The 22,117-nt window shown below is 62.8% G+C and overlaps 2 protein-coding genes across 3 annotated transcripts; both read left to right on the forward strand.

Moving 5' to 3' along the window:
* The first annotated feature begins 1,032 nt into the window (after positions 1-1,032).
* SRMS (src-related kinase lacking C-terminal regulatory tyrosine and N-terminal myristylation sites) lies at positions 1,033-9,563 on the forward strand. 2 transcript variants are annotated; one of them, XM_004430190.3, is made up of 8 exons: positions 1,033-1,688; positions 5,449-5,570; positions 6,328-6,494; positions 7,236-7,377; positions 7,497-7,655; positions 8,152-8,333; positions 8,427-8,583; positions 8,761-9,563. In XM_004430190.3, the coding sequence occupies exons 1-8, from the start codon at positions 1,327-1,329 to the stop codon at positions 8,952-8,954; spliced, it is 1,485 nt and encodes a 494-aa protein (XP_004430247.2). In that variant the 5' UTR covers positions 1,033-1,326; the 3' UTR covers positions 8,955-9,563. The 2 variants fall into 2 exon arrangements, with proteins under 2 accessions (XP_004430247.2, XP_087301096.1); XM_087444970.1 differs by lacking the exon at positions 7,497-7,655.
* A 2,724-nt stretch (positions 9,564-12,287) lies between these two features.
* On the forward strand, positions 12,288-21,866 carry PTK6 (protein tyrosine kinase 6). The gene is made up of 8 exons (XM_004430191.3): positions 12,288-12,553; positions 15,472-15,593; positions 15,961-16,121; positions 16,732-16,885; positions 17,510-17,671; positions 18,886-19,067; positions 20,771-20,924; positions 21,149-21,866. Exons 1-8 carry the CDS (start codon positions 12,324-12,326, stop codon positions 21,334-21,336), a joined length of 1,353 nt encoding a protein of 450 aa, XP_004430248.1. The 5' UTR covers positions 12,288-12,323; the 3' UTR covers positions 21,337-21,866.
* Positions 21,867-22,117: the final 251 nt, after the last annotated feature.

Genomic DNA, 22,117 nt, shown 5'->3' on the forward strand with positions numbered 1-22,117 from the left:
CTGTTGGTCGGGCCTGTTGAACCAGAACCCGAATATTCGGGCGTTGAGCCAGTGTGGGGTCTGGAAGGAGGTCTGCGGCTGTCCTGAAAGGATGTCTGCGGCTGTCCTGAAAGGATGTGGGCTCAATAAAGGTGCTAAGGGGGCTGGGCTGGGGGAAGCCAGCTGGGGGAGAAAGAGACTGCAGGCTGCCTGGTCTGGGGTCCCACCCACCAGCAGACCCTGCCCCAGGGCCCCGCCCAGAACGAGGGGGGCTGCAGTTTGCTCTCCCCACCCAGCCGGAAGCAGAGGCGAGCTGGGCAGCCGGCAGCGTTTGCTTCAGTGTCAGGGGGGCCTGGCGCTGTCCAGGGAGAGAACAAGGAGGGGTCGCCCTGGGCCGGTCTCGCCGCCCCTTCCCTGCCACTGGCACCCGGTTCATATCCCTGAGCCGGGGGTCTGATGTCAGCGCCGCGTCCTCCCTGAGGTGGCTGTTGGGTGTCCCTGGCCCCAGTGGCCCAGAAATCATATCACTTCGTCGTCGGCGCATCTGTCCAGCACTCCCTGTGCTCGCTGAGCCCCCCGCAATCGCCGCCAGCCTCCCGCTTGCCTCAGGCGGCCGAAGTCGCACAGGCAGCGGTGGGGGCTGTGCTGCCCCCGGCGGCCCCCACGGGCTCGGAGCCCTCGCTGCAGAGGCTGCCAGCCGGCGTGTCTGGCTCTGCGCTGCGCAGCGTTCGTGTGATGTTGACAGATTTGGCCACCGTTGGAAGAAGCAGGCAGTTTCCACACAAACCCAGCTCACTGCCGGGCGACGGTGCTCGTGCCCCTCATGGAGCCCACTTCTCTGAGGGCGGGGCTCAGGGCCTGGCGGGCGTGCGGGGCGCCAGCGCGCCACCCCTTCTCCCGTCGCCACCCTTGCTGCCTGGCGGGGCCACGCCCCTCCGGCCTGCGCCTGGGCGGGGAGACGGACGGAGGGAGGGAGGGGCTGCCCCGTCCGGAGGCCACGCCCCCCACGGCCCTCCCGCGGCCGGCCCCCCAGGCCCCGGCCCGGCTCTGAGCGGTCGGGACAAGTCCTGCCCACTAGACGCCCTAGAGGTCGAGGAGAGGAACTGCCGTGTGTGGCGGGGGGCTGGAGGGCCACCTTGCGCCCCACCTAGTCTGCATCCCCGCCCGTGTTCGGTGGCCTGTCCCCCAACTCCCGCCAGCAGGGACGCCGCTCTGCGAGGCTCCCGGTTCGCCGTCCCACCGGCCCTTCCAGTTTCTCCCTCGTCGGACGTCCGAGCCCCGCCGCTGCGGCCCCTCCCCTACAGGGCCCCATGCGCCCCGTCGCCCGCGGCCCGACGCCCCGGGAGCATGGAGCCCTTTCTCAGGAAGCAGCTGACCTTCCTGTCCTCCTTCTGGGACAAGATCTGGCCGGCGGGCGCGCTGGACGACGGCATGCCCCGGTTCCTGGACCCTGGCGCGGACGCCGAGCAGCAGACCCCCGCCGCGGAGCCCCGCAGCCCCCCGGCGCGCGCGCGGCTCTTCAGGGCGCTGTACGACTTCACGGCGCGGTGCGCTGATGAGCTGAGCGTCAGCCGCGGGGACAGCCTCTACGCCCTCAAGGAGGAGGGCGACTATATCTTTGCCCGCAGGCTCTCCGGCCCGCCCAGCGCCGGGCTGGTGCCCATCACCTACGTGGCCAGGGCCACCCCTAAGACGCTCTCAGACCAGCCGTGAGTACACCGCCCTGGGGAGGCGGGAATCAGCGCAGGACTGAGTCTGGGGATGGCACGTCCAGGACCGTTGGGTCGCGCATCTGTTCATCCCCGGGGCCACTCCCCCAGACCCTGCCTGCAGCCCTGAGGGAGCACACAGCTGTGGTGCGGGGACACTAGGCACTCTGTGCCCCGATACTGCTAAGAAGGAAAGCCGCTAAGACTCCGGCAGGAGCGGTCTGGTCCAGGGGCAGCTCAGCTGCACTGTGTGAATGCATGCCACTGGCCCGGCACCCGCCTGTTGGTCACTCTGGGATCCTGTCTGGCAGCCAGGCCCCCTGCTCTCACACAGGGATTCAGCCCTGGCGTTGAACATTCCGGGGGTCTCTCCTTCCATAATGTGTGCTGAGTGGTCACTGCTTCTGGGTAGGGGGCTAGGATCCCAGATGCAGTTCCGGGTGGGGCAGACACGGCCCTGTCCTCCTGGGCTCCCAGTGCGGACATGAGTGAGTTGAGAGGCCATCCAGATGTCCTCTTGTGCTGTGAGGGGGTGAAGTCATGACTGGGGGGTGGAAGGGGTGATAAGCTGGGTCAGAGAGGTGTGTTCACCTGCCGCTCTCACCCATCCACAGTCACACAGCCCCTCTCCCCCCTGCACTGGGCCAGGTATGGGGCAGACAGGGCCCTGGCTTTTGGGATTGCTCCAAAAGAGCCTTGTTTGGGGAGTGGATACAGGTGGGGGAGCCCACCCATTCCCCCCAGAGTGCCCGAGACCCCTAGGGCTCGGGCAGTCCACAGGCAGGGAGTGGCTGACAGGGACACCTGGCCGTTTGCAGGCCAGTCTGCAGTCACAGAGGGAAGAAGACAGGGTGGGGGCTTTCCCAGAGGGCTTCTTGGAGGGGGTGATCTCTTGGTCCAGGACAGGGTAGCCTCCTCACACAGCTGTGTGCCAGTTCGGAGCAGGGCCTTGCCGTACAGCAGTGGACATGGCATACGGCCTCAAGCCTTTGACTCAAACCTTGGAGTGGCCCCTTCCTGTCTTTCCCTTGAATGCAGTGGGTCAGCCAGGATGTTGTAGCCTTTGCAGTCTCCAGTGTCTAGAGGGATGGGGCACTGGCTGGGGACCCTTGGGGGCAGAGATGCCTCCTCGCAGCCCCATCATGCACAGAGGTGGTGTGCTGGGTGAGAATAGACTAGAAGCTGGTTGGTGAGCAGGTCCAGAAAAGCCAGGCCCAGCTGCCCGGCCCAGCTGCCCAGCCCAGCTGCCCAGACCTCACCCTGGTGCGGGCTCCTGGTCCTGCACCCGGCTGGGCCAGGCCTGGGCCCTGGGTGTGTCCTCTGCAGACCAGCATGACCAGGTGAAGGTCTCAGCTTCACCTAGGTCACCTCCAGCCTCCTGGGGGCCCCTTGGCACTTCCAGGGTCTCCTGGGGGATTTGCACATGGTAGGGGAAGCCTGGGTCGCAGGAAGATGTCTTCCGAGGGGACTCCAGGCCCCCAGCGCATGCCCAACCTGCTGGGAGCAGTGGGCAGGACTAAGCAGCCATTCTGATGGGGAGGGGCCCCACAGTCACCCCAGGTGTGGAGGAGAGACTCTGTGAGCAGCTCCTGGAGGCGGCTGGCAGGGCTCCTGGGGGAGGGGAGGTGCTGCTGTGAGGAAGAGCTAATGACTATTTGCCTGGGCTGGGGATGAAAGGGCTGACTGCACTCACGGTGTCATTAGCCCCAGACACCTGGCCAGCTGTCCCTGGGACCAGACCACTGGGTGGGGGAAGGCTCCTCAACCCCAACCGTGAGGTCTCTGCTCACAAACTGCTGACAGCCCCATCCAATCTTATCTTGCCCACTGCCCCACACCCCAGGGAGAGACCCTGAGAACATCCCTGAAGCCCAGGGTGTGCACAGGGGCTAAGCCTACCAGGCCCTGATGTGGGGCTCCAGGGGAGGGCAGAGGGTGGGGCAGCCTCTGCTTCTCCTGGTCCCACACAGCCCTGCTGCCCTGGGAGGGTCCCCTGCGGCCCCTTCACAGGTGACAGACTCAGGAGGCCCTCAGTGGGTGCAGCCCGGCAGCCTCACGGGGCTGCGCCTCCCGCTCCCAAACCAACGTGTCCCCAAAACGAGTTCGTCGTCTGCTGCCCAACCTGGTCTTGTCTCGGGGGACCCACGTCCACGTGTCCTTGACCCTGCCCCGTGTGTCTGCAGGCTTCACCTGACGTTTCTCAGGCCTCTGCCCATCACCTCACTGCTTCCTGTCTCTGGCTTTTTGCTCCCTCCAGCCCCAGCCCAGCCCCACGCTGGCTCTGGCCGTGTTGTTCCTAGCCCCCTTCCCATAGCTCCCCAGGGTGGGCTCAGGCCTGTCTCTGCCCCCTCCTGCCCCGCCCTGCCCATGCCCCAGGCTCCAGCAACACCCACCTGCCCAGGATGGTGCAGCTTTGCCCACATCCCTCTTTTCGGGGCACCCCCACCTTGTGTTGCCTCACTGTGAGTCATGCTTGGGGTCCTCTAGGATCCCTGCTGATCCTGTGCCCCCAGGTGGCCTGAGAGCCGACCCCTCGGCCCCCAGATCCCTGTGCTCCCCCCTCAGGGTGAATGAGGGGCTGTGCTCCCAGGACTGTCCCTGGGCAGCTGTGGCTCCCCGTGGGGGGCAGGCCTTCTGCCACCAGGTCCTCAGAAGCTCCAGGAAGCGGGAGGCTCCAGGGTGGGAAGCTGACTCAGGTGTGGGGTTCCCCTCCCCAGGCCTTGGGGAACAGACACAGGCAAGAGGGTGGGGCTGGGAGCTTTTCCGTTTTCCTTCCAAGAATCTGCAGCCGGGGAACCACACCTGGCGTGACTCAGGTGGATGGCCGACCCGGATGGGTGTCGGATGGGGGAGCCCCAGATGGGCCCTGCCTGCCTGGCACACTCAGGTGTGTGGGCTCCTGGTGTCTGGGAATTCTACGCAGACTGCGGAGTGGGTGTCTGGGAGCCCCTGCCACTGTGGTGTTTGGAGTGACCTCAGCCTGTTTGGCTTCATGGAGTGAGCACATCTGTACAGGCAGAGGGCGGGGAGGCTCGGGCTGGCCTGTGCTGGGCAGGGCCCCTCAGAGGCGGACACCCGATGCTTTGAGCCTCCCCCAGCTTCCCCCCAGCCTCTCCTGACCTCCTGCCCTGCCTAGCTCAGGCTGCCTCCTCTGGGGTCTTCCCGGCATCTCCAGGACAGAGGCCTATTTCTCTCACTTCCACTTGCCAACCTCCCAAGGCATATGGGCCGTGCCTGGCCAGGTGGCTTCCATGGTCCTCCATGCCACCCCAGCCCGCACTCCTGGGGCAGCTCATCAAGGCCCCCTGGTTCCCGGTGGACCCCCACCCCCGGCAGGGGCTCAGCAGGCTTGAGTTTGGTGGGTTCAGCCTGTGGCCAGGGCTAGTTGTTAGCTCATGGCTGCGGCTGGCGGTCACGGTATGAGCAGGGCTAGTGGAGAGCCCATGGCTGAGGAGAGTGGACAGTCTCCCCTGACACAGGTCACTGCTGGTGGCTGTGTCAGCTCTGTGCCGGCCCACACAGTCCCCCTGTTCATCCCGATGACTGCAGAGGCTGAGCGCTGGAGGCCAGGCAGGTGCAGACCTTGGGCTGGGGCCCCAGCATGGGGCTCCTGGTGCCACCTCTCCCTGAGAGATGGTGGGATGGTCAGGGCTCAGCCTCGCTCCCTGCACGGACCAGGCCTCTGGGCCCTGACTGGTGTGGGGGCAGTGATCACTCAGGGCTGGGCCTGCGTGGTGACCGCCGTGCCTGCCCTTTGCAGCTGGTACTTCAGCGGCATCAGCCGAACCGAGGCCCGGCAGCTGCTCCTGTCCCCGGCCAACGCGCCGGGGGCCTTCCTTGTTCGGCCCAGCGAGAGCAGCCGCGGGGACTACTCGCTGTCAGGTACCGGGGGACCCTCGCACCCCTGTCCCCACACGAGGCACCTTGCCCAGCCCCTGCCAGGCTGGAACACCCTTGACCTGGTAGCTCCTCAGGCAGTCCAGCCCCTCCCGTGCCCAGCCCCACCTCGGGCTTGAAGGCACCCACACAGGTCACCCACTGTTTGCTCTCTCCCTCACTCACCCATTTATTCACCCTTTCACCCATTCATCCATGTGCTCACTCACCCATTTATTCACCCCTTCACCCATTCATTCATCCCCGTGTTCACTCCCTCATTCATTTATTCACCCCTTCACCCATTCATTCATGTGTTCACTCACCCATTTATTCACCCCTTCACTCATTCATCCATGTGTTCACTCACTCACTCATTCATGTATTCACTCACTCACTCCTTCATTTATTCACCCATTCACTCATTTGTCCACATGTTCACTCGCTCATTCACCACTGCTCATTCATCATTCACTGCTCCCTTTTTATTCATTTACTTAGTCACTGACTCATTCGTTCACCAAGTATCTATTGAGTGCCTACTGTGTGCTCTCTGCACACTGTCGGCAGAGGCCCACCCAGGGCCCCTCTCACTGCCCCTCTGGCCTGCAGCTGCCCACGCTCCTTCTTTCTCCATGCAGCTCTGGTCATCTCAGGGCCCACAGGGCCCCCGGAGAGTTGTGGGGGTGATCTGGTTGGGGTGGTCGGAGGATCCAGGGCAGGCTGCAGCCAAGACGCAGCCTCCATCTCTGTGTCCTCCCAGTCCGGGCCCAGGCCAAAGTCCACCACTACCGCATCTCCACGGCGGCAGACGGTGGCCTCTACCTGCAGAAGGGCCGGCTCTTCCCCAGTCTGGAGGAGCTGCTCGCCTACTACAAGGCCAACTGGACGCTGATCCAGAACCCGCTGCTGCAGCCCTGCATGCCCCAGGTGGGCCCACCCCTGCCCTGCCACCTGCCAGGCTGCCCCTCGCTGGGCCTCAGACACTGCCCAACACATGTCCAGGGGGGCGAGCAGGGCAGCCGGCCTGGGCCTGACTCTGGGTGCTGCTGGGGCGTCTGATAAGGCCTGGGAGCACCCGGGGTCCCAGTGAATCCTCCTCACTCTGGTTGGGGCCCTGCCCCAGGGTTGGATCTGCTCTTATATCTCATCTCTGGGGATTCCCAGGGTGGAGGGAGATGAGATTCGTAGGATCACACCCCCACCACCATGTCCAGCTCTGCAGGGGTGCAGCAAGGAGGGCAGGGGCGAGTCTGGGGAGGCATCTGTGGAAGGTGCCCACAGCAGCGGAAGCTGTGGGAGGAGACACTGATCCGGACGATACCGCACCTGGGCTGGAGCCACAGGATCCCCATGGCTGTCCCTGATGAGCAGTCCTGCCGAGGGGTTGGGGCAGTGATCTGGTTCCTCTGGTCTCTTAATGACAGCCCAGGGGGGGCGGTAATGAGTGTTTGTGGACGGATGTCCGCCTCCAGCCAAGCAGCCACTTAGGTGGGGAAGCAACTGGGGCCAGGCCTCCGAGGTCAGCGCCTGGCTCCCTTTGCCCCAGGCAGGGCTGGTGTTGAGTGTGCGCTGGGGCGGAGGTGCCCGAGGCCTGGTACCCCCAGGAGAAACTGTCCGCTCTGCCCGGGGAGCAACAGGCAGAGGCACTGAGTGCCCCTACCCCTGCAGAAGCCCCGGAGCCAGGACGAGTGGGAGAGGCCGCGCTCCGAGTTCACCCTGCGGAGGAAGCTGGGCGAAGGCTACTTCGGGGAGGTGTGGGAAGGCGTGTGGCTCAGCTCCGTGCCCGTGGCGGTCAAGGTCATCAAGTCAGGTGGGTGAGGGCCTGCCCCCCCTGCAGGTCCCTCCCTCTGACACCTCAAGGCCTGGGGGCAGCGCCGGTGGGCAGGCAGGTGGAGTGGGCGGGCCCTGGAGCCGTGCCCTCTTCTGCAGCCGACATGAAGCTCGAAGACCTCGCCAAGGAGATCCAGACGCTCAAGAGCCTGAGGCATGAGCGTCTCATCCGGCTGCACGCGGTGTGCTCCGCCTCCGAGCCCGTGTACATCGTCACCGAGCTCATGCGCAAGGGCAACCTTCAGGCCTTCCTGGGCAGTGAGTGTCCACCCCTGCCGCAGCCACGACCCCTGGGCCCATGGGTGACGATGACACCCGCCCCCTCCCCCGCATGGGCCTGTGACGGTGCACCAGGCTTTTTTGTGGGGTGCTCGATTGTCCAGGCCCAGAGGGCTGTGGTGGGCTCTGGCCAGCAGGAGGTTCGGGGCCCCGGGTCTGCGTCAGGCCTGGGCCTTGTGGAGGGACAGTCAGGTCTTTGCGGTTCCAGGCTGGGCAGAGTGCAGGTGGGGAGGGCTGGTCCCCAGGCCCGAACAAGGTCAGTGTGGACCCAGCCCAGCCTGTGCCCCTCTCTGCTTTGGCCGTTCCCTGTCCCTGGTCTCCGCTGGGGGCTAGGCTGGGTTAGGGAGCAGCTGGCACTGAGCCCACACAGCCTTGGCGGGTGCTGCCGTGCTCCCCCACCTTAGGGAGGAGGAAACTGAGGCAGAGAAGGATGTGACGGGTGCAGACACTTGCCCCTGTCGGTCTCGCCCTGCAGGCCCTGAGGGCCAGGCCCTGAGCCCGCCCCTCCTGCTGAGCTTTGCCCGCCAGGTGGCCGAGGGCATGAGCTACCTGGAGGAGCGGCGCATCGTGCATCGGGACCTGGCCGCCAGAAACGTGCTTGTGGGCGATGATCTGACCTGCAAGGTGGCCGACTTTGGCCTGGCTCGGCTGCTCAAGGTCGGTGCTGGCTGCTGACCCTGCAGGGTGGCAGAGCGGCTGGGGGGGGAGGGTGCCACTCCGTCTACCCCACCCTGGTCTCCCCTCGCCCAGGACGACATCTACTCCCCAAGCAGCGGCTCCAAGATCCCCGTCAAGTGGACGGCGCCCGAGGCGGCCAACTACCGCGTCTTTTCCCAGAAATCGGACGTCTGGTCCTTCGGAGTCCTGCTGTATGAGGTCTTTGCCTATGGCCAGTGTCCCTACAAAGGTGGGCCACGAGGCAGCCCCAGGGAGGAGGCACACCTTCCCCTGGGGGTCACTGACCCTGGAAGGGAGGGCAAGAGGCCTCAAAGCTTGGCAGGGTCTGGCCAAGGGCTGGGGGTAGGTCTCCATGGTGACCCCCAGGCAGAAGCAAGGCAGCCCCTGTCCTCGGCCCCCTCCTCAGGCATGAGCAACCACGAGACGCTGCAGCAGATCATGCGAGGGTACCGCCTGCCGCGCCCGGCCGCCTGCCCCGCCGAGGTCTACCTGCTCATGCTGGACTGCTGGAGGGGCAGCCCCGAGGAGCGGCCGGCCTTCGCCGTGCTGCAGGAGAAGCTGGGCGCCGTCTACAGGCGCCTCCACCCTGCCCTCACGTGACCCAGGCACTGGACGCTGGGCTGGGGTCACTCCTTCCCGCCAGGGCGTCCCCCCAGGATGATGTTTACCATCAACACGTACAGGGTGCCAGACGGCCCATCACCAGCCCGCAGAGCCTCTGGCTGTGGGCCTCACGCCCTGACACACACACTGACACACACACCTGTGTGCACAGGAGGCAGACACACGCAGACACCCACTCAGACAGGGGAGGGGCTGACGCCCTCTGCCCTAAGTGACCAGTGTCCCTGGCGAAGGATGAACTCAGTACAGAAGGCCAAGTGGAGCCCGAGTTTGCTCCGGCCTCAGGGAGAAGCCTTGAGCCTGGGCTGCGGTCCCCCTGCCCAGGCCTGCTGCCCTGGGCCTGCTCGACCCCCTCCCAGGGTCAAGAGCGAGGGGTGGGAATTCCCAATTTTCCCCAAAGTCCCCGCATGGCCTTGTGGAAGCGGTGGTGCCAGGGTTCCCAGGCAGACCGTGGGAACTGGCCCCACATGGCACATGCTGGGCGTACGCTCGGGCGTGGCCACTGCCTCCCACGGGCACACCGTTTCCCATGTGTAGACCCGAGCACACGGGAAGGCAGCACTCAATAAATACGTATTGACTGACTCAGACGCAGGCAGACATGGCTCACACATGGGCCTCAGCCCCCTGAACCAGAACAGGAGCTGGAGCTGGTGGGGTGGGCCCCCAGTTGGTTTACCCTGGCAGAGGGAGAGCTAACCCCCGCGTGGCCCAGGCCCCCACCCCAGGGCATCTTGGCACCCAGAGCAGGTTGACCCAGAGGCAGCACTACCCCTGGGCCATGGGCAGGACTCAGGTGTCAACAGCCCTTTCCGTCTCCCTGGGGCTGGAGCAGAGAGAACGGGATGGGATTGAAGAGGTGGGGGACTGGGTCAGGCCACGGGAAGGTCAGTGGTGGCTGCGTGACCGTTTTTGGGGGTGTGTGACCCTTGAGGTCAGTTCTCTGGGGATGGGGCAAAGGTGAGAGAGGCAGAGTCTGCCTCGTGGTGCTGGTCCTGGTGCTGCCCTGGCTGTGCAGGGTCAGGCGGGGTGGAGGTGGATGCTGCTGGGTGAGGGCTACTGGGTGACAGCTGGCTCTCTGGGGAAAAGGAAGCAGCCCCGATGCATGGCCTTTGGGGTCTCCAGGGTGTGACTGCTCCCGCCGGGCTGAGGAGCCGGGTGGGACGTGTGCTGTTGGTTCTTGCTCAGCCTGCCTGGCTCCCGTCACCACCAGATGGACAACAGAGGGGCGGGGGGGCCGGGCAGATGCGGTCTGTGTTTGTGGTCCCTGACCCCCGCCCTCCTGGGAGCCCCACGCTGGCAGCTGTGCCCCAGAAGGCCTGTGGGGACTGAAGGGGCAGACCACGCAAGGCCGCCCTCAGCTCACTGTTCCCTGGAGGGAACGGCCGCTGTGTACGGTTTAGGGTCAGCTCTGGGCCTGCTGAGGCCAGTTAGCCCTTCACTGCTGACCCCAGGCCCTGCCCATGGGCTGGCACTGGAGGAAGCTGGGACCCTTGAGTGCAGATAAATGACCCTCCCTGGGGCCACTCAGATGCTCTGAGAACAGTGGGGACTTCCTGGAGGGGAGGGCGGTGGGGGCACCGCAGGTGGGGGCAGCACAGAAGGATGAGGTCACGTCAGGGCCCAGACCAGCCTGGCTGTGGCCCAGGGCCGAGTGGGGAGAGGGCAGGGGCCCGTTGGAGCCTTGGGTATCAGGCTGGGGCTGGTCCCGACCTGGGCGGATGATGGGGGCAAGAGGGTTTGGCCTGAGCCCTTTGACCCCAGCAGCCTAGCCGAAGCTCTGCCTTGGCCTGCAGCCCTTGACCCCCTCCATCCTGTCCTGGGAGACCCGAGGGGCCAGCTCTGGCTCGTAGGCTGAGAAGGTGAGGGTTGGAGGTGAGCTCTTGGGTTCTGGGTGTTTCCTCAACACACGAGCAGCAGTGTGGGACCAAGGGGCTCGGCCACCAGATGGGCGTGCCTCTGCTTTCCGAGCTGCAGTGCGAGCCAGGGGAGCTGGACGGGCGCCTCCAGGGAGGGAACGTGCTGGGCTTGGCAACCGGCCAGAGAGGTGAGTGTGTGTGGGGTCACTGCCTCATTCCTGGGGTGTCTCATCAGCCACAAGCTGAACAGGTTTAGTGCTCGGGGCCCCTGGGAGGGGCCGGGGACTTTCAGGCTTGAAACTCTCCTGCTTCCTGGTGCCATTCAGGCGGAACCTGGGCACGTCTGTGCCCCGCGACATGCCTTGGCCCCCTAGACATGGGGTCCCGGGCTGGCCCAAGGGCTGAGGGGACAGGAGCATGTTGGTGAGCAGTGAGAGGCAGGTTGGGGGCACCTGGGAGCTCCCTGGGCCCCAACATAGGGCCCAGCCGTCTCTCCCGCCCCCTCTGAGCCCTCCCCACACCCCCTCTGCTGCCCCTTCCCCACGTGGGGCAGAGCTGAGCTGGGCTGCCCATCGTCTATGAACTTGTTGAACGACACATGTTTGGGTCCGGAATCTTGGAGGGAGTGAGTGGTGCCACGGCTGTCTCTTCAGTCAAAGGGAAGGTGCCAACATGTAGGGTTTAGTATGTGATTTTCCCCTGGTCACTTGTCCTCACGGTCCTCCTGCCATGGGGGCCGAGTCCCTACACCTCCTCTCTGCAGATCCCTGCCCTCCTGTCCTCGGGAGCCCGGCGCACAGGACAGCTCCCATGGAGCTGTGGGGTGGGCTCCGTGGGGGAGGGAGAGGTGCCCAGGACACAGGACAACCTTCAGGGGTAGGAAGAGAAGCAGCCCTCTGGGGGGCTTCTGGCAGTGACTCTGCTAGGAGCTTGCTGTCCGTCTGTCTGTCCGGATCAGTCCTGGCAGCCCTGGGAGGTGTGGGAAGGAATGACTCACCCCTGGGCCTCCGGCCCTCCCCTCACCCTTCAGCTCCAAGACTCACTCCCCTTGGGTTCCACTTACACCTGAGCGCCCATCTGTCTGACCAGTTACCCTGCCCTCCCTTCCCCTGGGCTCAGGTCCGGCCACGTAGCCTGGGGCGCCTTAGTGGCTGGTTGGTGCACAGGTTTCCCATAGCAGATGTGCAAGAGCGGTACCCAGGCTGAGCTGGCCGCAGTGGGTAGGAGGACAGGTGGGGGCTGCCGGGGCCCTTAGGGTGGAGCCCAGGTGCCTGAGGAGGCCCGGGAGAGCCCGTCCCCAGTGGGCACGGGTGTGGCCAGCCTGGCCTGGCAGCCTCATCACAGGGAAGTGGGCCAGCTCCTCAGCTGGGCGGAGATGGCCTGTCAGGGTTAGCACCGCCTGCCCTTCCTGCCAGCCAGCGTGCCGGCAGCCAGCAGAGTGACAGGTGGCGAGGCCAGGTGGCCAGGTCCTGCCGCTGCGCCGGCCATGGCGTCCCAGGGCCAGGTGCACCTGAACCCCGAGTACGTAGGCCTCTGGGACTTTGAGGCCCGGACAGACGAGGAGCTGAGCTTCAGGGCGGGTGACCTCTTCCACGTGGCCAGGAAGGAGGAAGAGTGGTGGTGGGCCACGCTGCTGGACGAGGCGGGCCTGGCCCTGGCCGAGGGCTACGTGCCCCACAACTACCTGGCCGAGAAGGAGACAGTGGAGTCTGAGCCGTAAGTGTCCCTGTGGGCCCTGTGGGTCACTCCAAGGTGCCCCCAATCCCTAGGCCCTGCGGCCCTGCGAGAGCTCCAGGCAGGGTGGCAGTCAGACAGAGCTCCGTGCCAGGTGGTCTCGGGGGAGGGGCAAGCGTGCTGGGCCGGCCCCTGGGAGGCCGGTGAGGGTGGCGACCCGTGGCTCTGTCTCCCTGTGTTCCCCAGTCAGGACTGGACCCCACCGTCCCGGTCCTGGGAGCACTAACTGGGCTTTCACCAAGTGTCATCTGGGGATGGGGGCATGTGGCCCCTCCCCTGGGCTCCCCACAGTCACTTCGTGGTGCCAGGACCCAGAGAGGACAGAAGGGTCCGCAGTGGGCTTCCGGGTGGCTGGCCGACGGTGATGAGGTCTGCGCGGGGGACTGACACAGGAGCATTGGGCCTTTTGGGGAGTGAAGCTTCACTCACCTTCCAAACAACTGAAACCAGATGTGTGACTCAGAGGGAGCGCTCCAGAAGGTCATTGCGACATGCTCATCCAGGGCGTGTGCTGAGGCATGTGCTCCCTGTGCCCTCGCAGCTGCCCTGTCACTGGCAAGGTGGCTCCCAGAGGCGGTGGCCAGCTCTGAGGGGCTGTCTAGGAAGCTTAGACCACAAGGGGCAGCCTGGTGAGGGCGTGTCCATGGCGCCCTGAGGTGGTTCTTCCGAGCTCTGGGTGGGGTGGGTCCAGGAGGGACTCCTGTTTCCTGCCTGAACTCCCATGATCGTGGTGGCTCACCAGCACCCACGTGGACTGAGCACCAGGCTGTGCCGGGAGAGCACGAGAGCATGTGTGGGTTACTCCCACCGCAGGGAGATAAGCAGCAAACAATCACAGTCATAAAGAGGACAGTTTCAGAAGGCGGGGTCCCATGACAGGGATACTGCAGGGTGGGCACGGCTGGTGAAGGCCCCTGAGGCCCTGAGAGCCCAGGGCATTTGAGAAGCAGGAAGGAGGCAGGGGGGTTGGAGGGGTGAGCAAATGGGAGAGACTGGAGAAGTGCTGGATCGGTCAGGGGCAGAGTGTGGACTCCCAAGGTGCTCTCGCAGGGCAGTAGCCTTCTGTGCAGGTGCCCAAGTTCCAAAGGTGCCTGAGGGAGTCGGGGTACCAACAGCAGAGCAGCCGGCAGCAGAGGTTATGTGCGGAGCTCTGAAGGCCCCACCCTGCAGTCCAGAGTCAAGGGCTCATCCATGCCCTGGTTCTGGGAGCTGGTGTGTGCAAATACGTGTGAGCGTGTGGGTGCATGCATGTGTGTGTGCATGCGTGTGAATGTGTGGGTGCATGCGTGTGTGGGGTGCATGTGTGTATGTGTGGGTGCATGCATGTGTGAGGTGCATGCGTGTGAACATGTGGGTGCATGCGTGTGAATATGTGGGTGCATGCGTGTGTGCGTGTGTGGGTACGTGTGTGTGCATGCGTGTGAACATGTGGGTGCATGGATATGGGCATGCATGTTAACGTGGGTGCATGCATGTGAATGTGTGAGTGCATTGTGTGGGGTACATGCGTGTGAACACGTGGGTGCATGTGTCTGCATGCATGTGAATGTGTGGGTGCATGCGTGTGTGTGTGGGTGCATGCATGTGAACGTGTGGGTGCATGTGTGTGAACACATGGGTGCATGTGTGTGTGCATGCTTGCAAACGTGTGGGTGCATGCATGTGAATGTGTGGGTGCCTGTGTGTGTGTATGCATGCATGTGAACATGTGGGTGCACACGTCTGTGTGGGGCGCATGCGTGTGAATGTGTGGATGCATGAGTGTGTGTGGAGTGCGTGTGTGTGAACATGTGGGTGCATGCGTGTGTGAATGTGTGAACGTGTGTGTGCATGAGTGTGTGTGGGTACACGTGTGTGTGTGGGTGCACGCGTGTGAATGTGTGAGTGTATGTGTGTGAACATGTGGGTGCATGTGTGTGAACGTGTGGGTGCATGCATGTGAATGTGTGGGTGTGTGTGTGAACACGTGGGTGCATGTGTGTGCATGCTTGCGAACATGTGGGCACAGGTGTGTGTGGGGTGCATGTGTGTGAACATGTGGGTGCATGTGTGTGAACACGTGGGTGCATGATTGTGAACGTGTGGGTGCATGCGTGTGTGGTGCATGTGTGTGAACATGTGGGTGCATGTGTGTGAACACGTGGGTGCATGATTGTGAACGTGTGGGTGCATGCGTGTGTGTGGGGTGCATGTGTGTGAATGTGTGGGTGCATGTGTGTGTGGATGCATGCGTGTGAACGTGTGGGTGCATGCGTGTGTGTGGTGCATGCGTGTGAACACGTGGGTGCATGCATGTTAACGTGGGTGCATGCGTGTGAACGTGTGGGTGGGGTGCATGCGTGTGAACATGTGGGTGTATGTGTGTGAACACGTGGGTGCATGATTGTGAATGTGTGGGTGCATGCATGTGTGTGGGTGCATGTGTGTGAACGTGTGGGTGCATGCGTGTGTGTGTGGTGCATGTGTGTGAACATGTGCGTGCATGTGTGTGAGTGCAAGGGCATGTGTGCATTGCCTTTCTGCCTAGAAGCCCAACCCGAGGTCCTTGGAGCTGGAGCCCAGTGTCTGTGGCCCGGGTCACAGGAAGTGGTCCCAGAATCACAGAAGGATGTAGTCCCACAGGATGGGATGGCACGTGTCTGGGACCGGAGACATCTGGGCAGGGTGGTGGGAGGTGCCTGCTTCACCTCTTCCTGGTCACGAGGGCCTTTCCTGGTGTCCATAACTGGCCGTTTGGGGTCTATGATGGGCAAGGAAGGGGCCTCTGGGTGGGGGACACTATCAGAGGGCAGCTGTGGGTCTTGCTCGGGAGCACGAGGAGGCAGAGGGTCAAGTAAGGGTGCTGGGATTCAGGGTGGGCAGGGTGGGGGTCAGCAGGCTCAGGAACCCCCCCCCGCCAGGTGGTTCTTTGGTCGAATCTCCCGCTCAGAAGCCTTGCACAGACTGCAGGCCGAGGGCAACGGGCTGGGCGCCTTCCTGATCAGGGTCAGCGAGAAGCCAGGCGCCGACTACGTCCTCTCGGGTACAGCCCCTCGCCCCTTCCCCTGATCTGCAGCCCCACTCCTGCTTGACTCCGGGGCTCCTTGCCCCTGAACCCTCCCTGCATGCGGAGAGCCCGGCTCCCTCTGGCCTGTCTCCTCCGTCTCCCTGCAGCATCCTCAATGCCCTAGCCCTCCAGGGAGCTCTGAGCCCTGCCAGTGGGCACAGCGTGTCCCTGGCGTCCAGGGTCTCGGTTTTCTCCTTTCCCTGTTGGCAGCACCCCGGGGCACGATGCTGGGAGTGGTGCCCACTTTGCCCCCTGACCTGCGAGCTCCTCTCTGAGGGGCCCCGGGGGCAAGTGCGCCTGCTCACGGGCGTCTCTCCCTCTGCCCATGCCCCCTGCACCCCAGTGCGGGACACGCAGGCCGTGCGGCACTACAAGATCTGGCGGCGTGCTGGTCGGCTGCACCTCAACCAGGCCGTGTCCTTCCCCAGCTTGCCCGAGCTCGTGGACCACCACAAGGCCCACAGCCTGTCCCACGGCCTGCGGCTGACAGTGCCCTGCTGGAAGGTAGGGCTGCCAGACCCTCGCCCTGCCCCTGCCCACCTACACCCCTCTCTCCTCAATGACACAGACCCTCAGGGTCACACAGGGTGGGTGTGTGTCCCTAGGCACTGACTGGCTGGAGGGGACTGGGCCCTGGGGACTCTGGCTGCCTGGAAGCTGTGGTTCCACAGAGCCAGGTGTGGGAGCAGGAGGGTGGGGCAGGGGATGTGCCCTCCTTTGCTGGTCACTCTCACCCCGGGACCAGCGAGAGGTTAGCTGTGCTCCTGTCACATCCTGAGTCTCTCTGGGCTGGTGGGAGCCTGGGGACAAGGATCATGCACCCTGGCCAGCAGCTGGACAGTTTTGTCTGAGTGACACTCAGGCCAGTCACTGGCCCAGAGTAGGCGGGGAGGGTGGCATGTGTTTGCATGACACAGCAGGGTTCAGCCAGGCTGAGGGCAGCCCCTGCCCACATGCCGGACACTGGGACGGTTCCAAGCTGAACGGCGCCCTACATTTGAGCATGGACCAGGGGCTCCCCCTGCTGGAGTCAGAGCGGGGAATTCCTGAAGGATGGACGAGGTGATGGGGACAGCACCCCTCCCTACCCTGTGTCCACTGTCTGTCCCTCCAGCACAAGCCTGAGCCCCTGCCCCACTGCGACGACTGGGAGAGGCCGAGGGAGGAGTTCACGCTTTGCAGGAAGCTGGGGTCTGGCTACTTCGGGGAGGTCTTCGAAGGGCTCTGGAAAGACCAGGTCCGAGTAGCCATTAAGGTGATCGCCCGAGGTGAGTGGGCCCCAGGCCAGGGACCCTGCCTGACCCCCAGCCCTCCCCTGCCAGTCCCACCAACAGAGACTTCCGGCCTTGCTCACTGGGGTGGGGGCAGCCAAGCCAGCCCAGGGCCCTGATGTCCCCTGTGCCACACATCACCCTAACTTGTGGTACCTACAGCGGGATTGAAGTGGCATTTTCCTTTCAATTGTATGTTTTTACCTAAACGCATTTATTTTAAAAGGGAATTTTAAATTCTTAATGTAAAGACATTAAGATAAATAGATCGCTAGAAACCTGAAAAGGTTCATCTAAAATCTCCTTGGTACCCATTAGAGGTTTGGATCCCCACTTCAGGAATCAGAGGCCCAGGGGTGCGTGGGAACACACGGGTGATGTTTGGGCTCTGCATCTCGCTTGGGCAGGCGCTGGCCAAACGGGGGTATTGGTGGTGCCCGGGGTGCAGTGGGAGCTGTCTGCTCATGTGAACATGAGGCCAGGGTGCTGGGGCACCCTGGGATCACACTGTGTCTGCCCTGGCACCCTGGCCTGGGAGCTGCTATGTGCGGTGGGTGGGTGAGCGACAGGGGCCTGGCCTTCTGCGTGGGGCCTCACCCACAAGGCTGCCCGCCCCTGCAGATGACCTCCTGCACCAGCACACATTCCAGGCGGAGATCCAGGCCATGAAAAAGCTTCGGCACAAGCACATCCTGGCACTGTACGCCGTGGCGTCCGTGGGGGACCCCGTGTACATCATCACTGAGCTCATGCCCAAGGGGAGTCTGCTGCAGCTGCTGCGGGGTGAGCGGCCCCTTTCCGGGGGATGAAAGTGACCCGTGCTCGCGGCAGGGAGTGGGAAACACAAAGAAAGAAAAAGAAAACCCAGATCACCCCCCTGCCACGCACAGACAGCCAGGGAGCTCTGATGCCTTTGCCAGCCCCATCCCGTTTAAGAAATGATTTAAAATATCTTGTGATAAATGTTCCATCTGTTCATTGTAGGAATTTGAGAAAATACAGATAAGTACAAATAAGACAAGAAGAGCTACTCATAATTCCTGTGCCCACAGTTAACGCCCGGAGTGGTCTGCCCACCCCTCCAGCTTCTGGAACATGCAGGCCTGGTTCTTACTGCTTTTCTCTCTTCCTAGAAGGCACCGCCCCCCTTCTGGTGTTTGAACGTGCACGTACACTTACACACCAGCACACACGTGCACACTTGCACACACACCACACACGTACACGTGCACACAAGACACGCTCATACACTTGCACGCAGTCACACCACACATGCACGCTTACACAGGCACACTCACAGACATGCACACTTATACACACACTCACACTTGATGTATCTTGTTGACTCAGAGACCTTGTCATCTGTAACAAGCCCCATTATTTCATGTAACACTCAAACCAAAGATAACTGTTGCCAACAAGTTGAGGTGCCACTGTGTGCAGACCGCCCGAGTCCCAAGATGTTAACTGGGAAGGAGCGTGCACGGCAGGGTGAATGACCAAGGACGAGTGTGTGCACATCTGGGGACATATTTTCACAGATCAACACTCAGAATACTCTGAATGTAAAATTTTCCATATAAGCTTGATCATTGCAAGCAGTTTCCCATGTCATTGAAGGTTCTTCAGAAATGTAGTTTTTGACAGTCTGTGCATGGCCATGTGGATGAGCTGCGCCCATTTAGCCAATCGCCTGCTGTTGAACCTTCTTGAGGTTTTCAGTTGTGTAAACGATGCTGTGGTGAATGTTTTTGCACTTATTGAGTTCCTATTGCTTTAGTGTAGACTCCCGGAACGCAAATGTGGGGAAAAGGGTATGTTTGAACTTCGCTTTGGCTCGATACATAACTGCCTTCCAGAAGGGTGGGTCCACTGCTCCAATTTTTAATCAGACCGACTGCCCTTTGCACCGGCCCTCGCTTGAGCCCAGGAGTCTGCAGAGCCCATGGCAGAGAGAGGCCTGCATTGCTGATCCTGGCCTCCCCTCATCTCTGCAGACTCCGACGAGAAAGCCCTGCCTGGCTCAGAGCTGGGTGACATCGCATCGCAGGTGGCCGAGGGCATGTGCTACCTGGAATCGCAGAATTATATCCACCGGGACCTGGCTGCCAGGAACATCCTCGTGGGGGAAAACCACATCTGCAAGGTCGGGGACTTCGGGCTGGCCAGGCTCGTCAAGGTGGGGCCCTCAAGGTGGGGCCCTCGGAGGGTAGAGGGCGAGGAGCAGAGGGTGGAGGGTGCGGAACTGGGGTGAGGGCGCAGGGGAGGGGCACGGGGCTTCCTCTGTGCCTGAAGCTGGGGATTCCCATGGGTTCCCTGCCCTCAGGGAGCCCAGGTCAAGCGGGGGACAGGAGGCTGAAGCAGCTGTGGCTCTGATGGGTAAGACGCAGGGCCGTGGAGGCACACGGATGAGTCCAGGAGCCGCAGGAGGAAAGGGAAGCTACAAAGGGACCAGAGGCTGGGGTAGGGGTGGTCCGAAGAGCAAAAGTCTCTGCTGAGTGGGTGGGCTGCAGTGCAGCAGGGGCTGGTGCTCAGGGTTCCTTGGCCGTGGGGAGGAGCAGGGACCCATTCTTCACTCACTCATTTGCTCATTCGTCCATTCAGTGTCACTGCCCCGGCCTCCTGCCATTCAACCAGGGGAGAGGCTGGGCGTGGTTTGTGAGCTTGGGGCAAACGCTCCCCAGCCGCCACCCACACAAAGGAAACTTGTTTACAATGGAGGGTTTTGAAGACAAATGTGGAGAGAATAGTGTAAAGAGCCTCCATGTACCCATCATTGGCCAGCCCCCCACTGCCTCCCTCCCTCCACATTTCTTAGACCAAAGTCCCTGGCAGGTGCGCACCTCAGCATCCCCGTAAGGACTCCAAACAAAACAGCCACAATGCCATCATCACACTGTTAAAATCAACAGTGACTCCTTAACGTCATCACCTGCCCTCTCAGAGCTAAGTTCTCAGTTCCTGCAAATGCCACGAGTTCACTTTGGTTCGCTTTTCGAGCGGACCCACGCATCACAGTTCTTGATTGCTTCTTAAGTCTCTCCTAACCCACTGCTCCTCTTCGCGTCTCCCTGCAACTCAGTCTGAGACTCTCTGTCCCTCCTCCGTGCAGCCCACTGCTCTGGGTGTGCCATTCGGTCCTCTGGGGCGGGGTCTGTTGGCAGGTGGGACAGGGTTTGTTGGTAGCTGGGGCGAGGTCCGTTGGTTTATGGGGTGCGGTGAGTTGGCTGGATGGGGCACCATCTGCCTCTTTTTTCACCACACTACCGGCCACGGATGGCCAGCGTCAGATCCCTTCGCTTACGGGGGTGACATGCTGATGTTGTGGTTCCTTCCTCATTGTAAGCTGGACGCTTCTAGAAAGACACACGTCGCTCCTCCACTCCGTGGCCAGCAGTGGGACAGGTCTGACGGGAAGGCAGGCTTTTCCAAGTTTGTCCAGTGGTGGCCAATCAGTCATTTTTTGGCATCTCTATGAACTTAGGACTCGGGCTCCAGGTGGCTGTCACTGTCCTCACTCGTGCTCACACTGGCCACCTCTGGGCTCCTCTGACACAACCCAGGAGGGCCACACGTTTCCTGACCCTGACTTCCTGGCTGCCCACCTGCCTGTCCTCCCCTGGCCCCGAATCTGAGGGAAAGCAGCACTTCTGGCGGCCCAGGGCCCGCCTGCTCGTGTCCAAGTGTCAGAGCATCTCCTTGTAGTGGCAGCCTAGACAGCAGCGTGTCATGGCAGGGTGTCACCAAGGCCCACTCCCAGAGCAGGGCAGCCACACCCCAGCCCACCAGGCATCCTGCCCACCTGCCGGTCCCTGCTGAGGGGGAGCAGGAGGGGGCAGGTGCCCAGGCCGGCCCCGCCCCCCAGCATGTGTCTGGTTGCAGGAGAACATCTATCTTTCCCACAATCACAACGTCCCCTACAAGTGGACCGCCCCCGAGGCGCTCTCTCAAGGGCATTACTCCATCAAATCTGACGTCTGGTCCTTTGGGGTTCTCCTCCACGAGATTTTCAGCAGGGGTCAGATGCCCTATCCAGGTACTGGGCCCCCACAGTGTCCCTGACTGTAGGCAGTGGGAGGGGTCTGCCTCCCCGGAGTCACGTCTAGAAGGGAGTGTGCAGGGCACACAGAGGGAGAGCATGGCCCAGGACTCCTGGGGGGGGGCGGTAGCTGGTGGTGGGGCGTGACTTCCTGGGGGTGGGGTGGGGCAGGTGGGCACCAGCCTCCCAGCCCCTGCAGCCCCTTGTCCCCACTGCCACAGGCATGTCCAACCATGAGGCCTTCCTGAAGGTGGAGGCGGGCTACCGCATGCCCTGCCCCCTGGAGTGCCCGCCCACCACACACAAGCTGATGCTGTCGTGCTGGCACAGGAACCCAGAGCAGAGGCCCTGCTTCAAAGCCCTGTGGGAGAAGCTCTCCAGCTTCACCAGATACGAGAACCCGCACTGACCTCCGCCCTCCCTGCCGCTGCCTTAGAGGCAGCAAGGCCAGACCCTGTGAGCAGGGGTGGGGGTGCTCTTCCAGACCTCAGATCAAGGGCCTAGGCCGACCCTCTGATTTACTGAGGATTTGCCTAAGGTGCAAACAGCTCCCAGAACCAGGCTGCACACGCTGGGGGAGGAGTTCCTCGGACCGTTGGCCTGCCCCATCCTGGTCTGCAGTCTGGGGGCTGAGGCTGCCCCTTCCTCAGGTCTGCTCCAAGCCACTAGCTCCTGGAAAGTGCCGGCCCTCCCTGGCCAACTCCTCTTTTAAAGGGAGTGGACCTGTCCCTGGTCCCGACCCAAAGCCCACCAGCTGTCAGGACCACGGCTGAGCCTCCCTCAGCCATGCGTGGTGGGGACCTGAGCTCTGGCTGCATTGACCCTTTGTCACTCGACCCTGCCTGCCCTGTAGACTTCAGAGAGCATGGACTCCCCAGCACTCCACGAGACAGGCCGCCTGGTGGTGGCCCCACTGCTGCTGCCCAAGCCAGGCAGCTGTCCCTGTCCTCCTCCACGGCCATCAGCAGCTGCCACCAGGGGCTCTGAGGGCCTGGTCTGGACACTGGCCAGAAAAATTGGGTAGGCCTCAGACTACCCTTGGGGGGACTACCCCCCGGAGCCATCTAAGACAGTGGGAATGAGGATCTCCTCTACCCAGCCTCTGCACTGACCACTGGCCTTAGGAAACCTGGGTGAGGTTGTCTGCCACCCTGCAGCCTGCCTGTACATGCTGAGGGCAGACAAGGACA

This window comes from Ceratotherium simum, chromosome 21 (genome assembly GCF_057802395.1).
Source record: "Ceratotherium simum simum isolate JZ-2026a chromosome 21, ASM5780239v1, whole genome shotgun sequence".
Taxonomy (NCBI): domain Eukaryota; kingdom Metazoa; phylum Chordata; class Mammalia; order Perissodactyla; family Rhinocerotidae; genus Ceratotherium; species Ceratotherium simum.